The 17,349-nt window shown below is 48.2% G+C and overlaps 2 protein-coding genes and 2 non-coding genes across 9 annotated transcripts; 1 reads left to right on the top strand and 3 right to left on the bottom strand.

The window, feature by feature from the left end:
• The first annotated feature begins 91 nt into the window (after positions 1-91).
• Positions 92-10,888, top strand: TRIM41 (tripartite motif containing 41). Of its 6 annotated transcripts, none has more exons than XM_040454342.1 (7): positions 92-2,287; positions 4,344-4,391; positions 6,543-6,638; positions 8,379-8,642; positions 9,206-9,228; positions 9,429-9,556; positions 9,968-10,127. In XM_040454342.1, the coding sequence occupies exons 1-7, from the start codon at positions 1,478-1,480 to the stop codon at positions 10,018-10,020; spliced, it is 1,422 nt and encodes a 473-aa protein (XP_040310276.1). In that variant the 5' UTR covers positions 92-1,477; the 3' UTR covers positions 10,021-10,127. The 6 variants fall into 6 exon arrangements, with proteins under 6 accessions (XP_040310276.1, XP_040310277.1, XP_040310272.1 ...); XM_040454338.1 differs by having other exon boundaries at positions 129-2,287; positions 9,999-10,888; XM_040454339.1 differs by having other exon boundaries at positions 133-2,287; positions 8,412-8,642; positions 9,999-10,888.
• Positions 10,889-12,442: 1,554 nt separating this feature from the next.
• Positions 12,443-16,956, bottom strand: RACK1 (receptor for activated C kinase 1). Its single transcript, XM_040454352.1, has 8 exons — positions 16,728-16,956; positions 15,535-15,706; positions 14,849-14,996; positions 14,508-14,603; positions 14,001-14,111; positions 13,447-13,587; positions 12,949-13,059; positions 12,443-12,565 (listed from the first exon to the last, which is right to left on the bottom strand). The coding sequence occupies exons 1-8, from the start codon at positions 16,834-16,836 to the stop codon at positions 12,500-12,502; spliced, it is 954 nt and encodes a 317-aa protein (XP_040310286.1). The 5' UTR covers positions 16,837-16,956; the 3' UTR covers positions 12,443-12,499.
• On the bottom strand, positions 15,150-15,228 carry LOC121016710 (small nucleolar RNA SNORD96 family). Its single transcript, XR_005784410.1, has one exon. It is a non-coding gene; the product is annotated as a small nucleolar RNA SNORD96 family (small nucleolar RNA).
• LOC121016711 (small nucleolar RNA SNORD95) lies at positions 16,366-16,433 on the bottom strand. The gene has a single exon (XR_005784412.1). It is a non-coding gene; the product is annotated as a small nucleolar RNA SNORD95 (small nucleolar RNA).
• Positions 16,957-17,349: the final 393 nt, after the last annotated feature.

Here is a 17,349-nt window from a genome sequence, read left to right as displayed (position 1 = left end):
ATCGCCCGAATAATCTATTTGGCAGAGATGCTCTACGTACGAAAGCAGCATCTTTGGTAGCATAGTTCTACAGCCTGGATGAGATTCTCTAAATAAATAAATAAATAAATAAATAAATAAATAAATAAATAAAAATAATAATAATAATAATAATTTAATACCACAAACCGAACTGGAGCCCATTCTCTTAGACTGAGACTCCATGAAGACAGACCTCGAGGTAGTTTGGACGCGGAGCATGCATGGTGCCCACTCAGAAAGTGCTGAATGACTTAACTCACTATATGTTAAGCGACATAGCTTTGAAATTGTATTAACTCTAATTTCACAAAACCCTCTGATGGCAACTATTATACTTATTTTATACGAGTAAACACAGGACTACAAAGATATCAAATACATTTTTAACCGCCCCCCCCCCCTTTTCTACACTTTTCAGCACCTTGCTTTTCTCACTTCAGAGTAAATCGTGAAGGATTCCCTTTTTACAGATAAAGAGTGTTCCACTGTGTGAATGTTTATGTGACGGTTTCACTACTCCTTTATTGATGGGCAGTTAGAAAAGTTCATCTAAACGCTACGACAGTGACCAGACGGCAGTTTCTAATGCGCGTGGAAATGCCAACTACAGTGGGGAGGTTGGAGAAGATGTCCGGTCGCCTTCTGGATCCCTGAGGCACTCTGAGTTCCCAACCAACAAAGTCCTCGGCCTAGAAGGGCCGGAAGTACTTGAGGGCGCTCACCGGGACCCGCCCCTCCGCTTCCGGCATCAGCTGTGGGGAGTCCCTGGCGTTGTCCTCCTTGTCCGGTTAGTAGGATGGCGCTGGGCCGACGCAGTCATAGCACCGAGAGCGGACGGCCGTTAAGAGCCTCAACCTTTCCCCGAAGTTTATCCCCAGTGGCGGGGGATGGAGGAGGCCGGTCCTTCCGAGTTGTCCGCGTTCCCTGCTCCTTCGTATTACAGAGACGTGGGCCTCCATCGTTGTAGCCCTCCCGTCCTGTTCCCGTGTGCCTGCTAGAGCGTCTCCTCGCCGTTTCCTGTCGCCCAGGGGCCCGAGAGGAAAGAAGGGGGCGTAGCGCTACCGCGGGGTGAACTCGCGAGCTTAGGTGACTCGCAGACACCGGAAGTGTTGAGAGGGAGGCCGGAAGTGAGGGGGCGGAGCCAGGAAGTGAGGAGGGGCGGGGGTTTATGAGGAGGCCAAGGGAGCGTTGGGACAGATTTGCACTCAGGGCCACCTGAGGGACTTGGCTGTAGCGCTCAGCTCTGTCCCCTCCCCTCGCAGAGACACGGTTGTCGTCTAGGAGTAGGGAACTTTGTGGAGGGGGGGTTGTCGGGAGGACCTTTCTGTGTCTGCGATTGAGGCAAGGTGTGGAGAGGCGGGGTGGGGGTGGGGCCGGGTCGTCAAGGCGTCTGAGAGGGAAGACCCCCGCCCCCGCCCCCCCACCGCCCATCTACACTGGCTGACTGGACACTAAGATGGCTGCCGTTGCCATGACACCCAACCCTGTGCAGACCCTTCAGGAGGAGGCGGTGTGCGCCATCTGCCTCGATTACTTCACGGACCCCGTGTCCATCGGCTGCGGGCACAACTTCTGCCGAGTGTGTGTAACCCAGTTGTGGGGAGGGGAAGATGAGGAGGACAGGGACGAGTTAGACCGGGAAGAGGAAGAGGAGGACGGAGAGGAGGAGGAGGTGGAGGCTGTGGGGGCCGGTGGAGGGTGGGACACCCCCATGAGGGATGAAGACTATGAGGGCGACATGGAGGAGGAGGTCGAGGAGGAAGAGGAGGGTGTGTTCTGGACCAGTGGCATGGGCGGGTCCAACTGGGACAACATGGACTATGTGTGGGAGGAGGAGGACGAGGAGGAAGATTTGGACTACTACTTGGGGGACATGGAGGAGGACCTGAGAGGGGAGGATGAGGAGGACGAGGAGGAAGTGCTGGAGGAGGACGAGGAAGAGGAGTTAGACCCCGTCACCCCACTGCCCCCGCCTCCAGCCCCTCGGAGGTGCTTCACCTGCCCCCAGTGCCGAAAGAGCTTTCCCAGGCGGAGCTTCCGCCCCAACCTGCAGCTGGCCAACATGGTCCAGGTGATTCGACAGATGCACCCAACTCCTGGTCGAGGGAGCCGTGGGAACGAGCAGGGCATTTGTCCCAAACACCAGGAAGCCCTGAAGCTCTTCTGCGAGGTGGATGAAGAGGCCATATGTGTGGTGTGTCGAGAATCCAGGAGCCACAAACAGCACAGCGTGGTGCCATTGGAGGAGGTGGTGCAGGAGTACAAGGTGAGAGAAGTAGAAGATGGGAGTTTTGTGGGGGTGGAGAGAAGCTGGGAAAAGGCAATATGTCCCCTCCCACTCCCCAGAACTTCATGCACTGATTCTCCTTTTCTAAGCACTTAGTGGCATCAAGGTGGGTTGGAGTGAGAAGGATCCTGTACACTGGGCTGCATGTCTTGGGGAAAGCCACTGCTGTTTCACACTTCCATTGTCCCTAAGTGTAGGAGTACAGGTGACAGGTCCCTCAGGCTTTACCACCAGTCTCATTTTCCTCTGGGTAAGTTTTCAGTCTATCCTTGACTTGGACCCTGGAGATGGAAAGGACTTGAGGCCTCAACAAGAAAGGGCCCTAAGGAGCAGGAGTGTAGAAATGACTACTAGTGTCAGACCCAGATGCTTTGCACTTGCCTTTTAATGGGTTTCCTACCTACCCCATGATACGGCTTGGTTCTGTCCTTGAGGACTTTTGTTAAATCTGCATCAGTTGGATGTACTGACTAGAAGTTCTTACCTTACCTGAGAATGCAGATAAAAGGGAGAAGCTTTTAAGTCAGAAGACCAGGCTCTGCACTCACTCACCCAGGCATCTCTAAAAGCCTTGGAGCATTAATTTTTCCAGGGTTAAAAGTTAATATTTACTGAACACTTAACTTACTATGTACACCAGGCACTGTACTAAGCACTTTTCATGGACTATCTCATTTAAAACTTCAGACAACCCTGTGAGTTTGATATGGTTTCTGTCCCTGTTTTACAGATTAGGAAATAGACTTAAGTAATATACACAGGTCCACATAGCTACTAGTAAGTGATGGACTTAGTTATGACCTGCCCCTGTGCCCCTGCATACTGTTAACAAGTGTCATCACCATTTAGATGTCTGTCGTTAGTTTGACTTTACTGATATGTGACTTCTTGGAGTCTGATTCTAGTTTGGTTAATACTTTGCACCCTACTTCTGGCCTTTACTCTTTTGGGATACAGGTAAAGGAGATTGGTCTGTGAGACAGCCAGCACAAATAGCACAACTTAGTGAAGGCTGGGAAGGGTTTGAAACAGTGGGACCAGGAGGAAGAGAGGGTAGCTCCTGTGTGGTCTGTGCATTACCCCAGTTTTAGAGTAACAAGTCTAGAGCTTCGCAGCTATGAGTGGTACAGCTAAGACAAACTTACATCGTCTCATGACAAGAAACTATGTCTTCCACACAGTGATACTCCCAATTACTAGGGGGGTTTTCAAAAGTACAGTGGGCCCTACCACTAGAGATTCTGAGTCAGAGACAGGGAGAGTGTCTTTAAGAAAGCCCAGCCTAGCATTGGCATTACTGCATTGGTAATATCACCTGTTGTTTAGGCTCTGTGTTGTTAGGGGAGGTTGTGATTTCCTTTTGTCCTTTTTATCTCCTCTTGGCTCCTCAGTGTACAGTTTGTTAATTAAATGTTGGGATGGACTATTCATGGACATTCCACTTGTTCTCCACCCTCCTTCTACAGGGCTCTTCTGAAAGGCTTCTGAAACTGGATTTTTATTTGTGAATTTGTGTTAGCCATGTCTGTTGTATGCCAGCCTAGTAGGGCTCTGCAATTTGAGGAGGCCACATAGATGCAAATAATCTGCCATTAACTGATCAGCAAATGTAAATACATGGATTTTATTATTTAGAACTAATTTGAGTGATTCCTTTTTTAATTTACAGGCTGTTCTATAGGTACGTAGTTTATTCTTTTCAAATCTGTACACTAACTAGCACTAGTTTGGAACAGTGTTGTTTTATAGAAATATTTTTTATTGAGTAGGTAATAATATGGATGATGTATAAATAAATCTCCTAAAAAAGTGAAAGTTCTTGAAAATTTCTCTTAAAATAGTACTCTGTTTGGACTTGTGCTCATGAATTTGTCAATGATTTATGAAAATTATTAAATGGGAAATTTAAGCATCATAAATTCTGGACAGGATTGGAGAAAAATAGAAGGTAATATCAAAAAACAAAATTTTTTGTAGTTTATGCTACTTTCATGTCAGGGGTTGATTGTAATATTATTAATGTAATTTTTTCTAGAACCACTCATCCTGTGCAACAACCACTGCCTTTTGTACTCTTCTCTGGGTCAGTAACCTCTTTAGTTCAAGGGTCATTATCAGGTTGTTATTGGCAGTTTAGACATAGGTAGAGAATACTAGATAACATTTATTGATCTTTACTATGTGCTACTGTGTGAAGCATACTGTCCATAACATGCATTCTGTTATTCCCAATTCCCATGTAAGATGAGGAAATTGGAAGTGCTGCTTGCCTCAGTCACCTGGCTACATTTAGGTTTAGATTGGAGTCTAGGCTTGAGCTCTTCTGCTCTGTATTACCTCTCAAGGAAAAAGGCAGAAGTAGTAGGAGACATAAAAAAAAAAAAGGAAAGAAAACAGGTTGGGCCTATTTCTGGTCTCTAACAGCCCTTTAAAGAAAAAGATTCTGGGGGCACCTGGGCGGTTCAGTCGGTTAAGTCTCTGAGTCTTGATTTCAGCTCAGGTCATGATGTCACTGTTCCTGAGATAGAGCCCCACGTCTGGGGGCAGGGAGCCTGCTTGGGATTCTCTTTCTCCCTCTCTCTCTATCCCTCCCCTTGCTCTCACAAAATAAATAAATAAACATTAAAAAAAAAAAAAAAGAAAAAGATACCGTTACAAGAGATTGGAACATAGAGCTCAAATGCATATTTGCTGTGAAGGTTAAAATCTTAGGAAGAGAGAGGTTTTGTTTTCCATTTATATTTATTTAATAATAATTAAAAAAAATTTTTTTAATGTTTATTTTTGAGAGAGGGAGAGTGTGACCTAGGGGAGGAGGAGAGAGAGGGAGACACAGAATCTGAAGCGGGCTCCAGGCTCTGAGCTGTCAGCACAGCATCGAACTGATGAGTGGTGAGATCATGAACTAAGCTGAAGTGGACATTCAACCAATGGAGCCATCCAGGCGCCCCAGTAATAATTTTTTTTAAGTTTGTTTATTTTGAGAGAGAGCTCGTGTGAGGGTGGGACAGAGGGAGGGGGAGAGAGAAAATCCCAAGCAGGCCCAGTGCTCTACTCAAGGCTTGAACCCACAAACTGAAATCATGACCTGAACCAAAACCGAGTCTGTCTCTTAACTGACTAAGCCACCCAGGCACCCCTTGTTTTCCATTTAGTAAGTGAGTGAGAGAGAAAGCAGATGGACAAAGAGGCATAGAAATTAAAATAAGTAAAGTGGGGGCCCCTGCCCCACAAGGAGCCATTGTGTCCTGGCAGAGACATATTTAAAAACCATTAAAGTGTCTAGGAAGTATTGTAAAGGTTGTATTCATGTTCCTTGGGATGACAGAGGAGGTTGGGGCAGGGAGGACCATGGTCAGGTAGCTGGTATTTAAATTTTTTTTTTTTTAACGTTTATTTATTTTTGAGACAGTGAGAGACAGAGCATGAACAGGGGTGGGTCAGAGAGAGGGAGACACAGAATCTGAAACAGGCTCCAGGCTCTGAGCTGTCAGCACAGAGCCCAACGCGGGGCTCGAACTCACGGACCACGAGATCATGACCTGAGCTGAAGTCGGCCGCTTAACCGACTGAGCCACCCAGGCACCCCAGGTAGCTGGTATTTTAAAGGAAGAATGCCTTGGGCCAGGTGAAGAAAGGAAATCCCAGAAAGAGGGAAGAGCATGTATGAAGATAATAGAATTACATTCGGGAAAAGACAGTTTTATGTGGCTAAAACTAAGAGTCTATGTCAGAAGGGGTAAGTGTAGTAGAGAAGTCTAGAAATGTAGAGGCAATGAAGGAACCTCATATTTTGCAGGTGATTGAGAACCACTGAAAGATTTTTAGCACAGGCACAAAATCATCAGAGAAATATTTAGAGATGAAAGTTATGAGGAAGATTGCTTTTGAGGGCTGGAACATTTCATATGGAAGGACCTTGTGTGGTGAGGGGCTCAAGCCAGGTCCACCCCAACTCTGGGTATGGAGCTCTATGGTCACCAGGATCCTACCAATAGAGAACACACTCAGCGGTGTGTTCTTCTATACATGAGTGCAGGCAGAGGGTTGGAGGCCTTTGTCATCATCTGAAGAGAAGAGAGGGGAGGAAGAGAGTATGATGCTCATCTGATACCTGTGATGGGGGTCAGGCTTTGAGCCCCAGTCCAATGCAGGGAGGATGGGGGAAGTGGGCACTGAAAGCAGGTGCCTCTCCTATCCCAGGCTTCTAACCTTCCTTTTCTCATTCCCTCAGGCCAAACTGCAGGGGCATGTGGAACCACTGAGGAAGCATCTAGAGGCTGTGCAGAAGATGAAGGCCAAGGAGGAGAGGCGGGTGACAGAACTGAAGGTGGGTGAATGTCCTTGATAGGGCTTACTGGCTCTGTGATCAGGGCAGGGAACATGGGTTGTCTACTCTCAGAAGTGGTGACAAGATTCCCTGAAGAGGGACCTGGGAGAGAGGTAGAGACATTCCCAGGGTTTTGAAGAGAGAGGGGCCTTAAAGGGTCAGGGGGCACATTTATTCTAGGTTCCCGAATGGAGTGGAAACAGATCTAGTGTAGAGAGGTTGGGTCCGTGGCCCAAGCCTGAAGAACAGGCTTACCACCCCAGACACCTCACTTCAAGGCCTGTGCCCACCAGGCTGGATAGCACAGAGGGCAGAAGTGGGCAAGCCAAAATCTACATAACAGCCATCAGAGAAACCCCAGGTCCCAGGACAGATGGTAGGTGGTAGGTAGAGCAACCCTGAGCATGAACGGGAAGGGGAGGGCATGGTGTATAATAGAGGATAGAATGTTACAGAGACCTGGTCTTCTCTAGTCCAGTGTTTCTCAGCTGTTTTTCTTGATTGATCACCCCTCCCCAAGGAGTATTTTTAGATATTTTTTCCCTAATACCACCCTCCCCACCCCCAACTCTGTACGTGTGTTTGTAAGGTCAGCAGAAACTGGAATGGCCTGGCACTGAGCTTTGGAGACCAAGACAGGACATCCTTCTTGTCTGACCTCTTCCCTCATCTTTCCCTGGCCAGTGGGTGGGTCTTGCCACTTCCCAAGTCTTGTACTTATTTTTTTGCCACCTACACATTAGGGACTCTGCTGCTGGCAATTGCCACATACTGAGTGTGTCTGGGAGCCAGGGGGTCCTCTTAGCCAAATGCTCAGATTGAGACTTCTGGGGTCCTGGGATGCAGAGAGAAGATGTCCAGGTCTGCGTATCACTGGGACAGAGAGTGAAGCAGACTTTCCTTCACCGACTTAGCCAGTCAGAACTTCCTTCCTCACTCTGGCCTGTCCCTCTTTGTCCCAAGAATGTCTCTAGCTGATGATACCTGCATGGAAAGCATGCCCACTATCTGGGATTGCCCAGTCCAGGCAAATGGGGTGAGATTAGGCAGAAGTTTTCTCTGATTATATATAGACTACAATCTACACAATGATATCCATGATTTTGCCTTTTGGCTTTTAAAGTGTAAAATAACATTTGGCCGTTTACAGAGAAAGTTTGCTAGACTCCTGATCTAGAAGGATTCGGTGACTTTTCCAAAGTCATTAGTAGTATAGTCAAGACCCTAACTTGATATCTTGATTCCTGAATTTTTAATTTATTCATTGCAAAAAACTTTTACTAAGTACTGGTGCTGTTCTGAGGTCTGAGGATCCTGTGACAAAAAACTTATGCAGTGGTGGAAAAGGATGTTAAAAGATACTTGAATGTAAACAACATTTCAAATTAATATTAATGCTGTGAGGATATATAATGAATGATATTTATGGGAGATACGATGGTATTTATGGGGGTAGTCCTGATTTAGATCTAGTGGGGAGAGAAGGCTTCTCTCAGGGAATATTTTTAAATTTAGATCTGAAGAATGAATCAAGTTAGATAGCCAGGGTGGAGATAAGTTGCAGGCAGAAGTTAGTGAGTTTGAGACCAGTGTGCTTTGGAGTGTGGGAGTGGTGCCTGGTAAGGCTGGGAGGTGGTGGAAGGGACAGGGGCCCCTTTCCATTTGGGATGCAGAGCTCCATTACCTTGGATTGAGGGGCAGCAGTTGCAAAATTGGAAGTTTATGTTTCTGTGTGTTGAGGTGGTATCCACCATCCCCTTTGCATCATCCCAGAGCCAGATGAAGTCAGAGCTGGCAGCTGTGGCCTCGGAGTTCGGGCGGCTGACACGGTTTCTGGCTGAAGAGCAGGCAGGGTTGGAGCGGCGCCTCCGAGAGATGCACGAAGCCCAGCTAGGGCGTGCAGGAGCAGCGGCCAGCCGCCTGGCGGAGCAGGCTGCCCAGCTGAGCCGCCTGCTGGCGGAGGCCCAGGAGCGGAGCCAGCAGGGGGGCCTGCGGCTGCTCCAGGTGAGCAGTGCCCCCTTCCCTGTCTCCCCCTGCCTTCCCCCCAGCACCCTGTATTTGCTCTGTCAGGCAGTGCTTACCAAACATCTGTTCAGAGCTGCCTCTCTTCTCATTGGGAGGACCCATGATAATTTAACCTAAGACCAAAAGGTTTTTTGAGGCTGGGGACAGGGTTAATGCCAAATGTGGTGTGTGTGTGATTATACCCAGTGAAAAGAAAGAAATTCAATTGTATAAAGAGGGTTTTAAAGTAGTCAAGGAAAGAATTTTTGACAGAGACATCCTGAGAAAGATGCCTAAGTCATGTTGTAAAAATTCTTTTACTGGGGTTGAAAATTCTATTATTGGTCTCACAGCAGGATGAGATAAGTGTGCTAGGGCATAGGGATGATTGAGATGGATACACACTTACTGAGGGTCTTGAGGGTTGCTTTTTCTTACTCCCTGTTCAAGTTCAGTCCTTTCTCTGGCTGGAATCAGATTGAGAGAAAGGAGCTGTCTGTGTGCAGCTGACTCTCTCTTTGTCTCTTTTTCCCTCTCCCTCTTTTTGTTTCTGTTATTCCCAGGACATCAAGGAGACTTTCAATAGGTGTGTTGCCACCCTTTATCCTTTGTGACCCAGTGGCATCTGGTTCCCCATCCCTACCTCTCTTGGATATCCCGCTCCTTTCCTTCCTTCCCCAGGACCCGAGTTTCTGCCTCCTGGACCCTCCTCTCCTTCCCCTCAGCTTCTGCTCTTCCCTCTGGGAATATCATGGTCCCACCCCCTGCCCGGTCCCCTTCCTCTAGGTGTGAAGAGGTACAGCTGCAACCCCCAGAGGTCTGGTCCCCTGACCCGTGTCAGCCCCATAGCCATGACTTCTTGACAGATGCCATCGTGAGGAAAATGAGCCGGATGTTCTGTCAGGCTGCCCGAGGTAGGGAGGTCACCTGTACGACCTTCCTTTTCCTTTCCCTTCACAGACCTGAGATTGGGTTCTGAGGAGGAGGTTGGGCCTGGTGGGGGGAAGATTGGGGCTAAGGTGGAGCAGGATACAGGTAGGCCGCTTGGGGCTTCAAGCTAAGAGTAGTTTTTGACCTAGACCAGGTAGGTGTTGATGGTGGGAGTGGAGGGTGGATAGCAAGAGCCAGGGCCAGAGGGAAGACTTGTCCAGGGTCCTGGAAACAAGAGTCGGGGAAGAGGTGGAGCTCATAGGAACTAAAGTCTGGTCTCTAGGATGGGGAGGGGTGAGGACAGCTGGAAGGCAGGCAGGGAGGGAGGCAAAGGGGAGGGCAGCAGGAAAGGCTGAATCTTGGAGTTGGCTACTGATGGGGAACAGTTGTTCCAGCCTTGGCGTATTTGTCCTCCCCCTCCACAAGTGGACCTGACGCTGGACCCTGACACGGCTCACCCGGCCCTGATGCTCTCCCCTGACCGCCGGGGGGTCCGCCTGGCAGAGCGGCGGCAGGAGGTTGCTGACCATTCCAAGCGCTTCTCAGCCGACTGCTGCGTATTGGGGGCCCAAGGCTTCCGCTCTGGGCGGCACTACTGGGAGGTAGAGGTGGGAGGGCGGCGGGGTTGGGCGGTGGGCGCTGCCCGTGAATCGACCCATCATAAGGAGAAGGTGGGCTCTGGGGGATCCTCTTTGGGCAGTGGGGATGCCAGCTCCTCACGCCATCACCATCGCCGCCGCCGGCTCCACCTACCCCAACAGCCCCTGCTCCAGCGCGAAGTGTGGTGTGTGGGCACCAATGGCAAACGCTACCAGGCACAGAGCTCAACGGAGCAGACACTGCTGAGCCCAAGTGAGAAACCACGGCGCTTTGGCGTGTACCTGGACTATGAGGCTGGGCGCCTAGGCTTCTACAATGCGGAGACTCTAGCCCACGTGCATACCTTCTCAGCTGCTTTCCTGGGCGAGCGGGTCTTCCCTTTCTTTCGAGTGCTCTCCAAGGGTACTCGTATCAAGCTATGCCCTTGATTAGCCTGCCACCCGCAGGGGCCCCTCTGGTCAGCACTTGAGGGGCGGGTGGTGGTGGAGGGTGTCCCATAAGTTTAGGGGCTCAAAGGCTCCTTCCACTGTTTGTTGCTTCCCACTCCCCTTTGACCCCAGGCCCGCTTCTCCCTCTAGGAGCCTAAAGAACCTTCCTGGCCTGCAGCTCTGCCTTCTCTCACCTGCAATGTCTGTCCAACAGGTCTGCATGGGTCCCTGATGAGAACAGCTGCCTGGTTTTCCTTCCCTCTGTCCACCCAGGGTTTTGAGTAGGAGTTGAGGGGAGATTTAACTCTATTACTTAACTTCCCTTTCCTTGCCCCTACTCTTCACCTTTCTTGTCAGTTCCCAGGCTGGGATATTTGGGCAAGACTCCTCCTGTCTGCCCCAAATTCCATTTTCTGATGCAAATTTTAGCTAAGGGATTTGGAAGCTTTGGGGGGAGGCGGGTTAGGCAAAAGGGTAGAGCTGGGTAATAAATGTCTATTCTCTGGGGGAGGTAGGAGGGATTCTAGACTCCTTCCATCCCCAATTTCTACCTCCATAGACTGGCCAGAATTTAGCTTGAGATCTGGAATGGTCAACACAATTGAAACTACATACCATTGTATTACCCAATAAATTATTTTCTCCCCCACCCTTTTTCCAGCACTCACATTAGGAGTAAAGCTCACCCCGCCCATCCCCTCCAGGTCTTTTCACTGCCAGGCTCCTTTCCTCTTTGTCCAATGAAGTTCCTTGTGTCAGTATCCAGCCTCATATATTAGTTCTCTCCATCTGGTGAGCCCTGACCAGGAGCCTGGGGACAGGGGTTTGGATCCCCAGGAGAGCCTTGGGTATAATCTATTTTTCTAGTAACCCCTTGCCTTCTGTCACTTGTCAGCTTTTGTCCTTTGCTTTGATGGCAGAGGTCAACTTCTGTTCCTGGGGGAAAGGGAAGACGGGATGTGTTGTGGAAATAAAGTTTATTTGCTTCTTTTGTGGAGTCCTTTCCTTTAGGTGAGCAAAAATAGAATGTAGGGCCAAGGTTTCTTCCACAGTAAGCCAGTCTCTCCAATAAACGTAATGACACAGAACTGAGGACTGATTGTACCTTCCCCATAACCTGCGTTTTACACCATTCATGTTATTTCCATAGATTGGGATATTCACTCTCACCCCATTTGAATATCTGCATAGTTTTATTGGTACCCTCTTCAGCATGCACTTTGAAAATTGTTTGCCACTTGTCTATCACTGCTTTGAGGTTTTAGGATTCTGGTTTTCCCAAGAATCTTTACATTTCTAAAGTCTTTCCATGTGATTGCATCTAGCTGAAATCCCATAAAATTGAAGCTAAAGCCACAGTAGCCTTATCACCATTAGGAGTTGATGGCAAAGGAAACTGTACAGGCTACTTCAACATGCTACATATTTACTTAGCCACTACCTGAGAAAAAGCCAGCTGTGATTGTATTTATGAATACCTGCAGACTACATAATTTTTAATCTCCAACAATGGAGGGAGTAAAAAGGACCTGATCTTAAGCAGAAACTCTTTTGGAGAGAGTTGCCTTATCATAGACGAAGGGTTCCAAAAAATCTCCATTTTAACAAAAAGACAACTTGACAGACTACACGAACTTGAGTTTCAAAATATATTACCTTGAGGAATGACAAATGCCTACTCAATTATTTATGTTACAGATTGAACTGAGATTTTACTATTCCCAACGAACATTTTCTCCAGGCTTAAGCGAGGCCCCAAGGATCTATACCTGAGACACAGTACATTGTGATGCAACCCAGCATTAGAAAGCAGTTTTGCTTATCAGAGAAAGACACTATAAGTCAGCAAACCAATGTTTTATTTCCAAAGTTCTGCCCTCTATTTCTCTATTTCTATTTCTAGCGGGTGCCAATGGTCACCTGCCACACTCGCACCAGGTTGTCCGTGTAGCCAGCAAACAGAGTCTGCAAGGGAGAAATGACAGTGATAGGTCATGTCAGAGCCATGGAACTCTGCATTCCCTTCTTTTAAGACCCCCAATCTTCTAACCACCAGGTTGTAGGTGGTATGTATTCCTAGAGGAAGCAACAGCTGGTAGTAAGGACTCATACTCTTGTAAAATGATTAAGTTATCCAAGTGTTAACTGAAGGTAGGTAATCATTGCTTGTTAGATCAATTTTCCTTCCAGTGCAGGAACATGTACTCTGTTCACTGGTAGAGCTAATTTGGTTCTCTCAAATCAACCTGGCTAGTTTTGTCATTTCATTTTATGTCAAAGACATTCCAAGAGCAAAGAGGGGGAGAGAAAAGGTAAAAGATGAGTCACTTAAGCAGAGACCCACTTACCTGGCCATCAGCAGACCAGGCCAGAGAAGTACACTGGGGTGGCTCTGCCTTGCTGCTGGTACTGATAACTTCCTGCTTCAGTTCATCTACAATGATCTTGCCTTCCAAGTCCTGGGAAAGGGGCAAAATCAAGGTAAGGAGGGATTCTACTACAAGCATCCAAGGAATAGAGGCCAAGGATGTTGTGAAACAGCCTAAAATGCATAGGACTGTCTCCCCTCCCCCCACCAAATTATCTAGACCAAAAGGTTGATTATGCTGAGACTGAATAAATTGCTGTAATTTGTGACACCCTTTAGTAGGTAAGTATCGTGCACCACTGCAAATCCCAATCCTAGCAAGTTGTAACTTGCTCTTCCTGGGTCTCCACTGATAGCCTGATGGTCAGCAGTTCAGGAAGCTCGAATCCCAGCAGTGACATATCAGGAAATCACAACATTGCCATGGCTCACAAGAATAAAGCCAGGAGCTCGGCCCTCAACTGTAGCCCATACTCACCCAGATCTTGATGCTGGGGCCTGTGGCAGCACAGAGCCAGTATCGGTTAGGACTGAAGCACAGGGCATTGATGATGTCCCCACCATCTAGTGTATAAAGGTGCTTGCCTTCATTAAGGTCCCACAGCATAGCCTGGCCATCCTGAGAAGAGGAAAGGGGAGTCAGGATAATATGAAACCTATTCCAGGTGTTAATCTCAACTGTCAAGATTCTGTCTTAATCCTTATTCTCCCTCCCACAACTTCCCCAAAGCTAATGATTCAAATACCGGTATATCTCTGAATGCCCCTCCGTTAATGCATGATACCCCATCAACCCTACCAAGGCCCTGACAATTTCTAAAATCACTACAATCAGTTCTGAAAACAGAATTCTAATATCAACAGCTTTAAGAAACCAGCTTTACTGAAAACAATCTTTTAAACAGTATGGTGTATATAATTTTTAGAAAACAATTTTCACAAACATTTACTCTTGGATTCCTACCTTAAGTATTTTTTCAAAAAAAAACACTGTCCCCCATTGAGTAGAATACTCCCAGCTCCTGAACATACCTTCCCTCCAGAAGCACAGAGGGATCCATCTGGAGAGACTGTCACAGTGTTCAGGTAGCCTGTGTGGCCAATGTGATTGGTCTTCAGCTTGCAGTTTGCCAGGTTCCATACCTAGATATGGGAGGGTTAAGGGTAATAGGTGAAAAACCTGGCTCCAAATCCACTGGGGTCAGGAGGGCTCAAGACAAAGGCATGGCACCTTCTTTAAAAGCATTTCTGGATATGGTGGCCATTTTGCATTCTACCAGTAACAAAAAAGGTTAAAGAATTTGTCTTGGTCACCTAAGGACAATCAAGATTAAATAAAGAATGCTTCGTTGCTCTACAAGGGATATTGGGTTCAATTAGCTACTCCACACCAAGTATCAAAAACTAATAGTTAGAAAAAATAGCAATAGGAAACGTCAACTGAGGAATAAAGCTTTCAAAGTTAGAACTTATGACCACCTACGAGGCAATGGAAACATTCTGGCTGGTAAAAGCTCTACATCCTGACTTCAAGCTCACCTTGACCAGCTTGTCCCAGCCACAGGAGACAATGATGGGATTGCTGCTATTGGGTGAAAAGCGGACACAAGACACCCACTCCGAATGGCTCTCATCCTAGAGGACAGAAAAGAAGTAAGGAGAAACTATCCTGTCCCATGAAACTAAACCCCTCACCCCTTCCCTCAGTTACATGGGAGGTACACTGATGGCTTTGCACTCACATCCCTGGAACACAAACCTTTAATATCAATAGAACCCCTTTGGAGCCCAAGCCAGGCTTGAAATCACCACATAATGCCAAGGTTATGAAGAATGGGAGAGAATCTTCATGTGCTTTCTGCATGTGCCTTCACTGTTACCTGGACAGTATATTTGCATACACCCAGAGTATTCCACAGCTTGATGGTTTTATCTCGGGAGCCAGAGACAATTTGGCGGTTGTCGGAGGAGAAAGCCACACTCAGCACATCCTTGGTATGTCCTACAAATCTGCGTGTGGTGGTACCCCTAAGGAAGAGGACTTGGTCAGTCTCTAGACTCTGCAAACATTCTTCCACATCAGACTGTTTCCCTGGCCTTCCCTGGTCTTACTGGAGCTGCCATTACTCACATGACCCTGGACATGGGTCTGATCACAACATGGTTGAGCATATGCCAGAGAATCCCTTCAGAATTGCAGGACATGTCCTCACTCCCACATGGGGATTGGCTGACAATGTCATCTGTCATCACTAGGATCCTCCATTATGCCTGACCATCCAAAGACTGAGCTCCCAAGATAAAACATGTTCAAACCCTTGCCTACTCTCAACCACAGTATGTGGCAAAACTGCTCAACCAGCCCACTCTGAAGCAACTCTGCGAAAGTAATTAAAAGCAGCAAGGATGGAAGCCAAGCAACCCAACTATCTTCTCTATGTATGCCCTGCCTTACAGTTCCCACAATGAACCTCACTGTCCTTTGGAAAACACCTCCCAACAGCATCTACCTCATTTCTGCCCAGCTTTTTCCCAGTGCCCCACAGTTAAATGAGCAGCTACTTGCGTTGTGAGATCCCAAAGACGAAGGGTTCCATCCCAGGAGCCTGAGAGGGCAAACTGGCCATCTGAGGAGATGACCACGTCACTAACGAAGTGGGAATGACCCCGAAGAGCACGCTGTGGGATGCCATAATTGGTCTCATCCCTGGTCAGCTTCCACATGATGATAGTCTTATCTAAGGGGAGGTAACACAGAAAATCCAGTGAGGAATCCCACAGCCCACTCACTGACCTACTGGATAATCCAGGATCCCTCAAGGTCATTGGTGGATTTACAAGAAATTAAGGACACTCCAGGGGGGAGGGGACCCCCAAGCCGAGAGTGCTGTCATTAGTCAAAGCTAAGTGATTCATTATTCTAAAAAAAAGTCAAGTAGAAATAAGCAACGCCACTAGAATTAAACTTAGGTGTGGAGGCCTTTAGCGGATTATGGATGCCTTTTTGTGACATTCGTAACAGTCCAATGTCTGAATCTTATTCTGAGGTCTAATACATAAACACTGCTGCTTGGGTGTGGGAAGACTGAATATGGGCTTCCTACAACTACCACTGAGGATGCCAGAAGTACTGGATTTAGTTGATTTACACACTACAAGGCTGGAAGCTTTCACTGAAAGGTGTTGGACTCGACACGCTTTCCGATTATGCGTCACACATGATCCTAACCTCAGACTGTTTTTAATAGCGTGGGGGCAAACAACAGCGTGTTCATTCAAACAAGAGAATGACAAGAAAAAAAAGGCAGAAAAGACAAGACACGGGCTTGCAAGGAGATTGGCGTCAGGACTCCCCTTGGGAGTCCATCCAGGAAAAACTAGGCACAGGGCCGGGCGGCAGCTCAGAAACAGCCTCTGGGTCTCAGCATGGGCACTCAGATGGCATGTTGGGGTCATCACCGCCCCGCCCGACTCGTATAGGCTCTTGCACACGTAGCCACATCTGCGAGGAGGCGGGCAAGAAATAAAACCCCAATCCTGCAATCCTAGCAGCCACGAGCTGATCTAGGTCTCGGCCTTTGCAAAGTGGAAAATGCCTCACGGGCTTATCCAGGCTGAGACTTAGGCCCGGGTCCGCATGCCCCACCTCGCAGGCGGACGGAGTTTTCCGGGCCGCCAACTCGCGATCCACTGGAAACAACAGGAGACACGCGCAACCCACTTATCTTTCAACCCCTTGCCCCGCACCTCAGCCCGTACCTCGAGAAGCGGACAGTATCATGTCCGGGAACTGGGGGGTGGTGGCGATCTGAGTCACCCAGCCGTTGTGGCCCTTGAGGGTGCCACGAAGTGTCATCTGCTCAGTCATGGCGGCGGGGAGTGCGGGTGTCGCCGGGGCGACAAGGATGGAGTTGGATAACTCAAAGACTAGCACCACAGCCGCTCGCACCGCGGCTCTGCAGAGGAAAAGAGAGAGAAGGAACCCCACCGGAACCGGAAATACCCGTCCTCTCCAACAAAATGGCGGCCCCCATGATTCATTTCTGCTTAAGATGGCGGCGCCAGGCGGGGCATAGGGACAGGTGAAATGATAACACTTCATGGTCCCCTTCCGCCACGCATTATAGTTTAGCAGTGCCATACAAAAACATTCTGAAACCAACTCGGTCAAGTGTTTTAAAGAACCCATCAAACGTTCACTGGGGCGTGATGTCTAAGAAGCCGAAGAGGGGAAGTGCACGGCACATTCCCGTCAGGATCGCCCAGCACCTTTGGTATTCCCACGTGGCACAGCCCGAGCCCCGCCCTTTCCGCAGGGTGGCTCGGAGGGCAAAGCTGAGGGAGCTTAATTTCTGGGTGAGAACTGCAAGTAATGGTAAGC

Source organism: Herpailurus yagouaroundi, unplaced genomic scaffold (genome assembly GCF_014898765.1).
Source record: "Herpailurus yagouaroundi ecotype Mexico unplaced genomic scaffold, PumYag 212, whole genome shotgun sequence".
NCBI classification, from domain to species: domain Eukaryota; kingdom Metazoa; phylum Chordata; class Mammalia; order Carnivora; family Felidae; genus Herpailurus; species Herpailurus yagouaroundi.
This window is presented reverse-complemented; position numbering and strand designations above follow the sequence as displayed.